At 39.8% G+C, this 15,739-nt stretch overlaps 1 protein-coding gene across 1 annotated transcript in view; it reads right to left on the bottom strand.

Annotated features, from left to right (window-relative positions):
* runx1 (RUNX family transcription factor 1) overlaps positions 1 to 4,277 on the bottom strand; it is a 63,421-nt gene extending 59,144 nt beyond the window's left edge. Inside the window, exons 1-2 of the mRNA XM_035944111.2 lie at positions 4,069 to 4,277; positions 1,060 to 1,144 (exon numbers count right to left, since the gene is read on the bottom strand). Of these exons, the coding sequence (XP_035800004.1) occupies positions 1,060 to 1,099 (40 nt within the window). The 5' untranslated portion in view covers positions 1,100 to 1,144; positions 4,069 to 4,277. The remainder of the gene's footprint in view (positions 1 to 1,059; positions 1,145 to 4,068) is intronic.
* Between the last annotated feature and the right edge of the window lie 11,462 nt (positions 4,278 to 15,739).

Below are 15,739 nucleotides of genomic sequence, written 5' to 3'. Positions count from 1 at the left end.
ACATGCTGTCATATTTCAAAGTTAAATGTGGTGTCTAATGTAGCTGTAGCAAACAAGTATGATGATTATTATAGAAAATGTATATTGCTCGTTTTAATTGCTAAGTGGCTTCATGTGAAAATTTTTTTCTTGATAAAAATGATGCCAAAAACAGAATTTGTGATCTGGAAAACCAAAACAATGTGATAAAAGGTGAGAAAAGAGTTCTACAAGCAGTTATCTGATGAAATGTGAAAATATTAAAGCTTCCAAGTCCAGCTTTAAACCAACAAACCCACACAGGAGTCAACAAAAAGCAACAAGCAGCAGCTCTTCTTTTAGTGCAGCTCTGATTGAAACACTACATGCAAAGCTCATGCAAATAACCCTCCTCTTCCTGACAGCAATGTGCACTGAACTTCTTTTAAACTCACTCCCAATGTTTCTTGCTCAACCTGTGGTCCATCCTGATGTAAAATTCCTGATTCTGAATCAGCTCAAAATCTGCAAATATGAGCTAAACCTTAACACCAGACACCAGGTTAGGTTTTACAATAAGATGTAATGTATCGCATACTAGCATACAGCATGTAGCTTAAGCGAATATACAAAAAAAATAGACATATATATATGGATCATTACTTTATGTTGAGTAAGACTTTGACAGCCAGTGCTGGGAAAGTGAAGCAGTCATCTCCACAGCTGCTGGTTGATGCAGCAGGAAGGAATGCCTGCTACATTCCTCACTCTCCTCCCTCCAATCATCCTTCTTTAAAGCTGGGAGGCTGCAGCTTCCTAAGTTTTCCTTCAAGTTAATAACACACCTGGATCTCCAACAGCTACTGTACTAGCAAGAGACAACTTGCACTGCAGCTGAAAGAGGCAGGAAAACACTGCTAAGGAGCACATTTGAAGGCTTTTACTGTCAATTTGAGTAAAGTTAAAAGAAGTCATTGTGACACTGTTGATGCCCTTTTGCTTGTCTAGAACTGGTCATCCAATCAGAAACATTCACAAAAAGCATTAACACATCATTCATCATAAAATCTCTTTCAAATACACAACAGAAAGGAAGCTTACCTCGTAAAAAAGCAGACTCAAAGATGCTGTTAGATGCCATGGAAGTCTTATTCCTTAAATTGTCCGTCCTCTCCACCTTTTTAACCTTAAAAAAAAAAAGAAAAATCACACTCAGAGAGATGACGGAAGGTCAATAAGAGCTTCTCCAACAAGCTCAAACGTCAACATTCATGACCAATCTCCTAACCACAAACCACATCTATCTATGTGGGTGTGTATACGGGTGTCTATGTGAAGGAATGCATGTAGCAGATGATTGTCACCGGTGCTAATGAGCTGGGATCACTTAAAACACATCATCTAGAGGTTAGCAATCCAGAAAACACATGTAAAACATAAGATCATCACATCTATTGAGCTCTAGAAGTTTGGTTCCTGTGTGCTTTTGTCAGGAAGCTCCCGACTTCTGGACGTGACAGCGTTTTGTTTGTCTGTTTAGTTCAGTGGCTACAGAGAAAATTACACTTTTAAAAGTCACTTCTCTGATTAAAGGCAGCAGCTTGTTAAAAAAAAAAAGCATGAAGTTTGCACCTGAGTTTCTTCCTTGTAGAAGCCATCTTGCCCTGGAGGTCAAAAAGGGGGCGTGCCTCCAAAGCAACTGTTTTATTGGTTCCCTGAGTAGGCGGGACCTCGAATAGGATTGGACTGTAGGTGTGTTCTGATTGGCTATTTTGAACAGAATGACGGTTTAGACAGACTATGTAATGGAGAGAAGTGAGGGAATGCTGTGTTTACTGTTGAATGAGAATGGTGAAAGTTTCTTTTTCCTCCTTTTTGGAGAGTTCGTTTAAAAAATTGCAAGTTCACAGCATCCGATTGTCTTTTCACCAGCATGATGTTTGTCACACACATGCCGACAGCCCTCCTTGCAGCACTTCTTGAAAGCGTTGTTGACCTGTGGTGCAGTTTATAGGTTGTTAAAAACTTTATAAGGTGTTTGATCAGTTAATGCAACAACAGTCCAACATGGAGCTGTATTAAGACGTTTATTTGCTTCAAATCGATCGTTCCCCGCTGCTGACTTACGTTAAAAGCTTTCCAATGGCTACACTCTTACTGTAGAGGAAGTATTCATCACAGACGCAACAAGATTTGGATTATTTTGGTCAGTGAATTAATATTGCATAGTTGTAAGACAGTAAAATATTAAAGACCAATCATGAGATGGAGACCGAAGAGTTTACGGTGATTTGTTGTCACCGTTTCATTAATGTTTTTTTAAAGCTTCATTCAGATATAATGACGTGGAGTCTTGGTATGCGTGCGTTATTTCACATTTGCGCGAGATCTGAGAGAACATCAGGTGATTTGTAAGTATGTATATTGAAGAAAAGTCAACATGAATTGCCCATACTGGCTCTAGTTTATAAATAAAAGTATTTAATGAAGTTTTTCAATTGAAATGCATGTAACTCGATCCTGTTGTTGTTTAATGCTGCGTCTATTCAATAAACTCAGAGGAAAACCTCCTACAAAGTAAACCTGAGCTCCTGTTAAAGTCTTATATTCATTTTTGTTGAGTATCATTAATCTAAGCTGCTGTTTTTATTGGACTGGATGTGCATTTGTACAGAAAAGTGAATGAATAAGGTGCTGTGATTTGGGCACACAAACTGTCTTTCATGCTCTCCATGAAGTTTTAAATATCCCCTACATTGCTTCACACATGAATGCTTAAGAGTGTTTTTCCATTCGTTTGACAGAATACAGCAGAGATCTGGAGTCGAACTGAGATCGACTGACTAACATTTGTTTTTACAAGAAAACATTGTACTATATATATATCCCATTAGAATTTATTTGTTTTCTGCAGTAACAGCGCCCCCTACATTTCTGATTCTCACATTGATTTGGTAACTAGATGGGTTCATTATCTATGTGGCCTAGTTTTCTAATCTGTTCTATATGAAAACGCTGTCTGGAACATGGAACTGTTAGCGGTTGTTTAATACCATTTGTCATCTGAGTAATAGTTCCAGAGTCAGATTCTTCTGCAGTCCAGGATGGTCTGACTGCACCTTATTTGGCTATACGGGGAAAAAAAGCTCTTGTTTGTAGCTGGCTTATTGGTATTTCTTTTAAATAATCCCAATTGTATTGGGTGAAGCTGGACAAAGGACGCAGTCCCCTCAAAATTGTGACGGGGTAAGTATTTTGATGGAATATTTGCATGCAGATGGGTAATTTATCAAAAGGAAAAAAATCTAGCATGCAGCCTTACTCAGAAATTTCATAAAAACTTGAAATCTATTGCATGGCTTGGTTTGTTGTTGTTATTTACTTAGATAAATGTGTAGATAGCATGTCAGCCAATGGTAGGCTGATACCTCCAGTCAACATCCAATAAGTCAGGCTATCTGAGTAATGGTCACTCCCTACACTATTCATGAAGTAATACAGGGAGTATTCACACTGTCAGAACTCATAGTTATGAGTATTTCTGTAACCTCAGCACTAAGCTGAGGAGGAACAGGCAGCTAAGACTAGCTGTAGGATGAAACAGCTTGTGTGGGAGGCTTCAGGGCTTTTAGCGATCAGGGCTAACTAGCTTCCACTCAGAGGAATTCACATTTACTCCCACTACAGTTCTGCGTGAGTTTTCTGCAGACTATGAAGACAAATTTGGAGGGAAATGAGCAGAAAATGTGGTAGAAACGAGGTAGATGGCGTTGTTTCTCAAACTGCTGTCATTTCTGAGAATGGCAGGTGGCAGGAAGGAATGAATGGCCGGTGTAAAAATAAAGTTATGCATCATCTCTGCCATGGCCTCATTTGTTTACAGCAAACAAACCAGGGTATTTTAAAGAATTTCATGATGACATGATGTTTAGAAATGAATCACACAGCGCTGAATGTGGTTGTGACCCTTTCTTCCAACGTTGCTTTGAAATGATTTTACAGATTTTGCATTAAAGAATGTTACAGCAACTAAAACAGGATCTTTAAAAAAAAAAACACACACACAATAAGCTGTATAGGTTAAAGCGGTTGAGGCTGCAGTGTTCTTACCCCAGCTGAGGTGTCCCGTTCCTGGGCAGAGATTGTAGAAAAAAAAGCTCCTTGTGGTTTTTCCAGTCGACCAGTGAGTCAGACGCAAAGTGATCCCTCAAACTGTTTCATTCTCCTTCTCTGGATCTCTGTTTGCGGTGTCTTTCTCTGTTTCTTGACTTGTTCACAGCTCTTTGCTGCTTCCGCTCTTTCTCTCTGTTGCCATACACATCTTCCTTTATCTCTCACCACTCTTTATGACTCTCTCTCTCTCTTTCTGGTTTTGGTTTGTGGTTCTCCAAATCCCCTTGCTGATGACTTTTCGCCTTCAGAGTTGAGTCTCTCTCCGTGTCATCGAAGAGAGATTGCCTTTCTGTCGATATCACAAGCCACCTAGTTTGGCTTCTATTAATCTGGCATTGTGGCTTTGGAGTATATGCGCGCGCGCGTGTGTGTGTGTGTGTGTGTGTGTGTGTGTGTGTGTGTGTGTGTGTGTGTAATCAAACTAACCGCCTGCCGTCTCAGCCAACAGTTTTCACCAAGGAAGTAGCTGTGGTTAGAGCGAGTGAAATGAAGGGAGAGGGCGTTATGGTGTGTGTTTCTGAGTGTCCATATGTGCTTTTGTGGTCTGTGTGTGTGCAGCAGGGGTTAGACAGAGTGAGTGAGTCACCTTAACTGCACCAAGCCTCGCTGCAGGTCACACTGTTAGACCACTGTGACCACCGGTGTGTGTGTGTGGACTGGTGTTACTCATGCTGTGGGGACATAAAGCTGTGTCCCACCACCTGTCCTCCAGTTTGGGAACAAAAAGTCCACAGAATGTGAGCGTTATGTTTGGTTAAAGGTCAGAATAAGGTCAAATTTGAGTAATTTTAGGTAGGAAAGTGGTGATTATAGAGGGTTAATGTGACGCCCTCAGAAATGATGGAGAAACAGCTGTGTCTGTGAGAGAGAAGACTGACTGGTGATGCTTTATTGGTAGAGCTGCATGCAGGTAACAATGATTCTTAAAGGTGGAATCCACTGATTTTACATGTCAAAAACAGTCTCCTGAATGAGGCATGCAACACAGTGTATCTACATCTGAGTTTTCATGAAGGAATATTGTTAAAAATCAAATCAAAACCAACAAAATCCCACCAAAATTGCTCATAAATCACTTCTAAAAAGCCTGGAAAACTCCCGTAAAGGTAAAAACTAGGGTTGCACAACTATCTATTCTAGTATTGACTATAGGTTATATACACTGCTCATTTATCCCAATGTGATATTAATCTCATTTATTATATTCAGGGAGTTTGCACCTTCTTTAACAACCAAATTTACAGCAAACGCTGGAGAAACTGTCCAGAAACTCCACTGTGCATGATCTGTAAAAATAACAGAAGCTCACCCACTGCATTGATCTTGATTACTAGTTATTGCCATATGAAAACGATGTGGGATTTTATCATTTTCTCAGCACACTGGAGCCCAAGTATGAGATTCCTGGCTTCCACTGCATCACTGAAATTACTATCAAAGACACATAAGTTCATGAGCAGCTTGTTGCAGAACATCTCAGCCTTCACCAATGATATTTGGTCTTGCAGCATCAGAATGGAGAGTCAAAGCAGAAAAGGTAGTATCATTGCATTCCTACTACAAAAAAGTACAAATTTTCATATGTAATTGCTACAACTTTATCAATGCTAACACATGCTAAATGGCTACCTATCCACAGCCTCACATGTAAACGGCATGAAAGTTATACTAGATGTTTGCAGGTAGCCATAATTGCCATTCCAGGTGGCTACTTTCTGTGATTACTTTGGGTTCCACTCAGAGGCAAACATCTGTGAAAAAAAAATCTGGTCATATGGAAAGCATACTGTTCCCAACATACCGAGTTTTTTTGTTCTTCCTTGTCTTCACCGTGCAGTGGGCAACAAGTTTTGTGTTCAGATTGGTCAACATCATGGATAAATTGTGGAAGTTGTCCCACGATGAGCGACAAGATATTTGAAAAGTCCTGAAGTCCAGTCTTTAGTTGCAATGTAATGAGGCGTTCCAGTTTAACTTATGATACACCGTGAAGAATGAAACCGGTAATTGTTGAGCCTACTTTTGGCCCTGCGTCCTTAAGTTTAGGTTAGTTTCATGTCAATATCAAACAATCCTTGCCATGGAAGACTGGTTGTAGCATTTGTTGTCGTCAACTGTGATACACTGCACAAGATAAAACCATCACTCATCATGCTAGATGTCCATTTTTGAGTCTGTTTCCTTCAGAATGATCTACTTTTGTGCCAATATCGAATGCTCTGAACCAGCACTAATCTCAAGAGTTAAACGTGGCCACATATTGAGCTGCAAGAGACACATTTAAGGAAAATCTGCAAGGTAGAAATCAATTGAAATATCTTTTCATGAGGCATTCCACATTCATTGTACTGGTTTTCTTCATGGCTCTGACTACTTTTGTCGTCTCTTGTTGGAAAGTCCAGGAACTCGGTGGAAAGTCTTAAGTGAGAATTCCATATGGTGCATATGCGATCAAAGTCTGAACACCTGCTGGTTAAGTATCTGTAATCAGCCTTGTGAGTGGAGGGTTGACGGAGCGCAAACACACACACAAACACGCCCATTTAGCAACTTGACCTTCAGATCCACGCCTCCTCACACCCCAACACCTGCACCGACACACTTCTTCCCCACCTGAACTCCACCTCGGCACACTCAGACCCACACAATGCCAGGGCAGCTGCTGCCCCGCCTCGGCAGGTTTAGGTTTCTGATGCATGCCGAGGGCCAACACACTCATTTAACACAGCCGAAACCACAAAAAACACCTAGTTTGCTTGATTTTAGTTACACACCTTTGCATGTGCGTGACTGTTTGGGCGTTTTGCTCTTCAGTGTACAATGTGCAAAAATGAAAATGTTCTGAACTTTACATTTTGCTTCCTTTTTGCAGAACCATTAGTTGGATCAGGTTGGATCCTAGAGGCAGAGGCTAGCTGAGAAGTGGAAACAGAACAGTAGATGTCCTGGGAGAACTCAGTGGGAGGCTACTGACCCACTGATCCTTGATCCCTCTCAGACACAACATGGCCTCCAGCTGCAACTTCCTAAGTCAGGCAGGTCAGACACCGACGCAGGAGCTACAACTGTGAGTACAAGAGGAACGGCGTGTTTATTGCCATACAATGAGTTAACTATGTGACCTTTAGCGAGAGGATCAGTCATCCTCAAAAGTGCAGCATTTAAAGTTAAGACAGCTTGAAAGGAAATAATAATTTTGTCCATACTTACTTGCAATATTGTAGCCAGACTGTGTGTGTGTGTGTGTGTGTGTGTGTGTGTGTGTGTGTATATATATATAAATATACATAATTAACTAAACTACAAGCAGAGCTGCATAAAACACAGACAGTAAGGTCAGTAATACCTGAAATTTCTAGGTTTAAATAACTCCTGGTAGTCTAGGCTGGTGTTTTCGTTTGATGTTGATGTTATTGTTCCTGAAAAATGTTTACGTCTTCCAGGAACAAATGTTTAAGTTTTTCAGGAAATAACCTTTGTTCCTGGAAAATGTTTACGTTTTCCAGGAACAAATGTTTAAGTTTTTCAGGAAATAACGTTTACATTTTCCAGGAGCAAGCAAGGTCCATTCACAAAACTTACATGGCATAAACACAGTCAACAGTTTTCAGACAGTCAAACAGATATGAAAATAATGGATCTAATGAATCTTCTGTTGCTGATATTAGCAGGATGAATGCTAACAGTTAACATAAATCCATCTTCTGTTTGGCTCCCTAGAAAGGATAACAATTTTGTTATTTTTTGCAGATGGATGCATGTTGCAGCAAGTTTAGCAGATTGTTTTGCAATTCTGTGAGGAAGATTAGACACAAAAATGTCTAAAAATTCTCATTTTCATATCCAAGTAAGGATGGGTCCGATTATAAATTCAGAAATGCAGACAGAAGCAGCGATGCAACAAGGAAAAGCAGGAGGAGGAGTTTGTTTTATCTCCTGGTGTCGCCTCATGAGCAGCTGTCCTCACTCCACCCCATCTTCCTCCTCCTCTTCTCCCACTTTTCCATCCCTCCTCCTCCTCCTCCTCCCATCTCTTCATCCTCCACTACACCCCACAGAGCTCCCACGACATCAAACCCCATCATGTCTAGACCCCGCTCACATGTGTTTGTGTGTGGGCACGTCACTGTGTGTGTTCCTGCCAGCTGCTAAAATACAACAGTTGAAGTGGCCTTTGCATTTATCAACAAACACAACTGAAAGAGAGTGGCAGGAGTCTGGAGATAGTCCAACGATGAAGGAGGCCGTCTTCTTGGGCTGGCTTCCATTCAGCCAGAGGACGGACTGAGATACCTACGTGGCCAGACTTTGAGTCATGATACTGGACTCTTGTCCTCACTCAGGAGACATCTGAGGCTGTGGGATCTTTTGAGCCTCATAAAACAAAAGACTCTGACTCTGGAACAGCTGTCTGGAACTGTTAGTCTGCTCACTCAGTCTTTGTGCTACAACCTTAAAGTCAGCAGTGTTGGACAGTAAATTTATTCAAGCATTTGATGTATAACAATAATATTTTTATAGTTTTAGCAAATTGTGAGTAGTTTTCTTTTTTTTTTTTTTGTTCAGTGCAGTGGGTTAACACTGAACTCCAAGCAGTTTCTGGGTGGTTTTTTGTTCCTTTTTTACTCATTTTTCACTACAATATAAAGTCCTGTACCTCTATGGAAACAGCACAGAAGAGCACTCAAATATCTATTCTGTGCAGAATAATTAGGCTATATTCCCATAAATCATTAACAAAATAAAAAAAAAAACAAGTTCACTTTTGTACTGATTTTACAAAACAATTTAAAATCTGGGATTAATTTGTACAGTATTTTACAATTGCTCACATAAGTCACAAATAATGCAAAATAAGGCGACTCTATGTACCAGACTACACTCATATCTGCTCTGTATGAACACAGCCTGCAGTGCAGCTGAAAAGTATTACTATTTCTTTGGTCACAAATTTTGACATTGGGCATCACAGAATTTCAATTTTATACTTAATTTGTTAGAGCAAACATTTTATTTCTGGTGATTTTTTTTAAGTGAGAAATGTAGAATTTAAGTAATTTTGATGAAATATCGTGATCAATTCAAACAATTTCTTTGTAAATTTCCCAACGAAACCAAAAGTCGCTTGTGATTACGTTCAAAGAAAATTGAAAACTCCACAATTCTTTTTTTAAAATTCTAAAGTTTCTCGCCCTGATAAAAGGTGTTTCTCAAACCCATTGTTGAGTTTTGGAATCAAGAGGGTTAACAACACAGTTACTGAAATGGTAACTTTTTACTAACTCAACAGGCCATTTATTGTTAAAGAAAACATTTAGTAGATTGATCCATAATGAAGATATTAATTAGAGCAGTATTATACAATGTAGTCAGAGGTGCACATAAATATGGCCCTACACCACCATGAAAAAGCAAAAGCACAGTATTAAAGTATTCATCTGGTGCCCCAAAATATCAAAAGATGTTCAAAACAAAGTATTATATTTGCACTTTTTTGCTTAATTTAGATGCGCTTGTTTTATTTCAGCTCAGGCTGAGAGTTTCTAGTGCTGTTCTGTGGCTCTCCTCTGCTTAAAGATGAATACACCAACAGTATCAACATCAGTTACGTGGGATATTTTTCTGCACTAAGTACTTTTAATACTTTCACAGATAATTTCAATTTACTTCAGCATGGTCTGTTTCTCATGAATGCGTCTATTGTGGCTCTGTGGCTAACGTTGCACTCTCCACCCCTGTGTTTAGTATTGTGAAAAACATGCCAGACTCATGAGCATTAGAAATATTGATGGTATGACTGTTGAACCTCAAATACTTTGACTTCCATCTGAGTTCAGAAGCATTTGAGACTCGACGTAAACATCACCAGACGTCTTACATCACCAACCAGCAGGAAAGTAAGGGAAATTCCTGACTCTGCATTTCTCCATGGTTGTGTTATCTTTCTTTTTTTTTGAAGATGTCAAATTCATTGCGAATGACAGAATGAAGTAAGACAGGGAGGGGAAGCGGGACAGTGGGAAAAAAATGGATAGGAGGAGGTCATGAAGCGAGTGCAGCAGAGATGATCCTCTGGTCTGATCAGTGTGAGAAACTACTGGAGTCATGTTTAGTCACCCTCTTCCACCCACACAAACACTGCAGCTGTCCAACTACACGCTATCTGACTGAGGTCAACTCTGATACTTTGAACTTAAACTTAATTTCATGCAGTTGTCCACATTCTTTTAACCAGGGCTACATGTGAGAACAGGTTTGCTCATCTTGAATTAAAAACAGGCCTGATTATAGTTATTTAAATTAGCGAAAAAAGCAGGAAAACGAATGCACCTATATATATTTCTCTTTTTGAGGTTCAATTATCAGGAAAAAAAAATAGTTTAGCTTTGAGTTAATTGTCTTAATCAGTTCATCTTGCAAACATGATTGAGGTATTACAAATCTAACATCAGACCAGTGGCAGAGAGAAAACATTTTTTATACCTCGAGTCCACTGAGGCCTGATGAAGTCATGGGTGAGCGATCATTTAGCCATCCTGTTGAACCGTGTATGTATCTAACAGATGTCAATGATGAGGCATCGTCTGAACAACACTGGCCTTGAAGGACCAGTAAGACCTCTTTTGTTCCAATGATAGGACAACTGTAGATGAGTGTGTGTGGACAGATGCAGAGATAAAAGCAGTTGATATATAGAGATGTCTGGCCATGAGGAGGAGTCGACGAGTGCTAAACTGCATCTCAGTGTTTGTGTGTCACAGAGAGATGTGAAGGAGATTCCATTGACTGGGTTTTGATGAGTAAGCAGCAGCAGCAGGGGGATTCTTCCAGTAAAACGCCGCCTTCTCCAGCGCACACACACTTTTCTCTTCACACAAACACACACATGCGAGCGGAGGAGTGCGATGTTGGCGTGCATTACACACACACACACACACACACACACACCTGGTGCTGTCATTCCACAGACATGTGTTGTGTCTGTCGTCTTGTTCGGTCTGGCAGCACACACAGTATGCTGCAGACTGGAGGTCAAGTCTGGACACGAAGCTGCCAGAAACCTATAGTCTATGTAAAAAAGCAGTATCTTTAAATCAGAGATGTGTTGTGGCAAAACATCAGAAGTGAAACACGGAAATAGTTCTCCCACATACACACTGAATCATTGTCAATTTAATTTGGCTTTTTGAAAAAGAATTTACAAAAAAAGACTCTTTCATGTCAAAGTGAAAACAGATTCTTATAAAGTGATGTCAATTAGTTGAAAATATAAAATGTAAAAGTGATTGCCAGCCACCTAATTCAACACAGATGCAGCCAATTGGTGCTAGAAATCACAAAACTACAAATGCATCTGGAAGGTCCAGTCACCGGTGAATCAGTTCTCCGGGCTGTAACAACACCACTAACAGAACACTTCAGGCAACTCTAAAAAGGTCACTGAAAAGCAGAAGTCAGACGACAGATACCATCATTAAATATCTCAGAGTACAGTTCAATCCATTATTAAGAAATGGAAGGAATATGGCACACGTGTAAATCTGTCTAGAGTATTTCGTCCTCGAAAACTGAGTGACCTCGCAGTAAAGAAACCATGGAAGTTGGCCACCAAGACACCTATGACTATTCTAAAGGAGTTACAAGTTTCAGCAGCAGTGATAGGAGACTATTCATACAACAACTATTGTCTGTTCTTCATCAGTCCAAGCTTTATGGGAATGGAAAAAGAAAGGCATTGTTGAATAAAACTCATGTTAAAGTACAAATACTTCACATCCTCACAAACACATCATCTTGAATTTCCCTCGAGATTAATAAAGTATCTATCTATCTATCTATCTATCTATCTATCTATCTATCTATCTATCTATCTATCTATCTATCATCTATCTATCTATCTATCTATCTATCTATCTATCTATCTATCTATCTATCTATCTATCTATCTATCTATCTATCTATCCCCACTGTCAAGCATGGTGGAGGCAGCATCATGATGAGCTCCTCGACAGTCGGCCTGAGAAAACATGGAATTGTGACTGAGAAGATCTGCTTAAATTAAACTGATAAAGATTCAATGTCGGAAGGCAATAAAAGGGGGAAAATACAATATTTTCCTTTGAAGTGCAGTGATATACTAGATAAACTAGATAAACAATAATTAACAATAGCTTTTTGGTTGTTTTTCTGTGCTTGTTTATTTTTCCATTGTTAGACTCTCAAATAATTTTCACTGGACCTTGATGTCATTGCAACGGGTGTATTGTCTGACTTCAGGATTGTGTTAGAGAACATAAAGCAAACACAATAGTCTCAACTGGACGCCATCATGAGCAACACAACACATATGCCAAGACGTGCAGTATTATTAAACACACACACACACACACACACACACACACACACACACAGAAGCCTTATGCCATCTAAGGCTAATGAGGGGATGACTGTCTGTGCATTTACTGTATCTCTCTCTCTCTCCCTCTGTCAGGCCAGAGATGGGGGGTTGGCAAACTGAGCACAGCAAATGTGATAATTGGTCCCATGTGGTTTTCAGGAGTGTATTTCTCTCTGTGTACGAGTGTGTGTGTTAACAGTTTTGTTTGTTTGTTTATTTGGCCGATTTGGAGAGGAACTTCTTTCTGTTGTTTTTTTCCTACCGTAGCCCTTTTGAGTAAGTACACAAAGTTTAAAGAAACTTGATTTAAATAGAATTCGAGAGAGAGAGAGAGAGAGAAACAAAGAAAGATAAACACAGCAGCAAGCAACAATAGAAAACAGTGGTTAGACAATAAACAGAGCGCTGGAAGTTAGCAACGCTGATATCTTTTGCTAAATAGTCTCTAAAAGCTGTTTGTTGTTGTCTGTGTTGTCTCAATCTCTGATCACCTGATTGATTTTAGTTTAGTGATTTTAGCTTATTTGGCCAAAACAGATCGAAACATACCCTTTTTACACCACAATAATTTATTATGCGATATATCTCCTTACATCTGTTAATTGCTCTACTTTCAGAGGAAATTTTTGTTGCTGTATCACCACAAAGCCTCAGTTAATCTTGTAGTATCCCCACAGTTCATTATTATTACACAAACCACTGAATCCTTATACACCGATCAGGCACAACATTATGACCACCTACCTAATACTGAGTTGGTCCTCCTTTTGCTTCAAGGCCTGGACTCCACCAGACCCCTGAAGGTGTGCTGTGGTATCTGGCACCAAGATGTTAGCAGCAGATCCTTTAAGTCCTGGAAGTTGGAGGTGGGGCCTCCATGGATCAGACTTGTTTGTCCAGCACGTCCCACAGATGCTCCATTGGATTGAAATCTGGGGAGTTTGGAGGCCAAGTCAACACCTTAAACTGGTTGTTGTGCTCCTCAAACCATTCCTGAACCATTTTTTTCTTTGTGACATGGCTCATTATCCTGTTGAAAGAGGCCACAGCCATCAGGGACTACCATTTCCATGAAAGGGTGTACATGGTCTGCAACACTGCTTAGGTAGATGGTACATGTCAAAGTAACATCCAAGTGGATGGCAGGACCCAAGGTTTCTCAGCAGAACATTGCCCAAAGCATCACACTACCTCCGCTGGCTTCTCTTTTTCCCATAGTGTATCCTGGTGCCATGTGTTCTCCAGGTAAGCGATAGAAAAGAAAACGTGATTCATCAGACCAGACCACCTTCTTCCGTTGCTCCGTGGTCCAGTTCTGATGCTCACATGTCCATTTGTTGGCACTTTCAGTAGTGCACAGGGGTCAGCATGGGCACTCTGACTGGTCTGCAGCTATACAGCCCCATACCCAACAAACTACGATGCACTGTGTATTCTGACACCTTTCTATCAGAACCAGCATTAACTTCTTCAGCAGTTTGAGCAACAGTAGCTCATCTGTTGGATCGGACCACACGGGAATCCTTCACTCCCCACATGCATCAGTGAGCCTTGGCAGCCCATGACCCTGTCACTGGTTCACCACTGTTCCTTCCTTGGATCATTATTGATAGATACTGACCACTGCAGACCAGGAACACCCCACAAGAGCTGCACTTTTGGAGATGCTCTGACCCCGTCATCTTGTCAAAGTTGCTCAAATCCTTACACTTGCCAATTTTTCCTGCTTTTAACACATCAACTTTGAGGACAAAATGTTCACTTCCTGTCGAATATATCCAACCCACTAACAGGTACCATGATGAAGAGATAATCAGTGTTATTCACTTCACCTGCCAGTGGTCACAATGTCATGCCTGGTCGGTGTATATTACAGACATCATGGCGCGTTGATGCAAAAAACTTTTCTCATAAAAAATGGATGTTTGAAAAAATTAATTTGTACAAATAATATGCACGATATATATCTTTTATTGTGGAAATGTGGAATTTTAAATTAAATAAATAGGTTTTTCAGTTCTTTCTGTTGAGAGCAGTGAAAATTAACAACAAATAGCTCAAGGATCTACGTTCTAATTTTTCTGTTGCAAAAACAGTGAGAACTTCAACAAACTACAGTCAATTTACTTACATGCAAACACATAAGGCAAGTAAAGCTGTTTCTGGTGACGATGGCTTTTGAGGTTTTCTCTAAGATGATTCCACTGTTTCCTCTATTGTTCTCTTCACACATCAGTGAAGCCAAACAACAGGATAAAATCTGTTATTGTGACACCACAGTTGTGACTCATCATTTTCCAGTAATGACTAACCTTACAGCCAATAAAATGATAATGAAAAACAATGAAAACTAGGTTTCTGGAACAGATGTCATGTTGTGTTTTCACCTGCTGGTTAGTCCATGTACTGTGCATAAAAAAATAAAAACACGTAGTGAATCATCTGATCTCATGAGCAGCTCATCTCTAACAAAAATCATCAGTTACATCACAGCTTATTATTTGCATGTAATTGGCAAAAATGATCAATTGACTCATCTATTACTCGAGATCCAAAGCATCAGATTCAATAAAAAAGCACCGCATTTACAAACAGAAGCTCTTTGGTTGAGGAGCAGACCACCATTTTTCTCTAAGAGCTGCCAGAGTCTAAAAACTGCAAAAAAAGTTAAATAATCTAAGGTGGAAGTGCCTTTAAATCTGCATTCTTTCTATCAACCAGCAGGCGGCGACTCCTTTGGATGCAAGAAAGTTTAATTGTATCGAAGGCCATAAAAAAAATACCCTTCTTCTCATTTGATTTATTACTTCAGTAAACATTTTTCTCATGGATTTATGGTTGCTATTGCTTGTTGCAAGACTTTTTTTAATACAGCGTGACTTTTATTTTGTAAATTATGGTCCCATCTGGAGGAAAAAAGACGATAAAGTAGGATAGCTTTAGGGCGGTGCGACATTTGTGACTGGCTTCATGCTCCTTCTGAGGGTTTCAAAACAGCAAGATGCCATTGGTCAAAAGGACATTGGTTGTCGTTACGGTTGCTGTGTCCATCTTTACAATACAGTATTGATTTAAGGTTTAAATTTGACATGTTGTGGTGGTTGTATAAAGTCCCTTCCAGACTTCTGCTTGCTGCAGCTTCAGTCCATTGAGTAAGAAACTGAGGAAGCTTCATAATATTGATCCAAAATTCTGTAAAGGCAGCAATGT

Source organism: Amphiprion ocellaris, chromosome 24 (genome assembly GCF_022539595.1).
Source record: "Amphiprion ocellaris isolate individual 3 ecotype Okinawa chromosome 24, ASM2253959v1, whole genome shotgun sequence".
Lineage (NCBI taxonomy): Eukaryota > Metazoa > Chordata > Actinopteri > Pomacentridae > Amphiprion > Amphiprion ocellaris.
The sequence above is the reverse complement of the archived record's forward strand: the minus strand, read 5'-3'. Positions and strand labels throughout refer to the sequence as shown.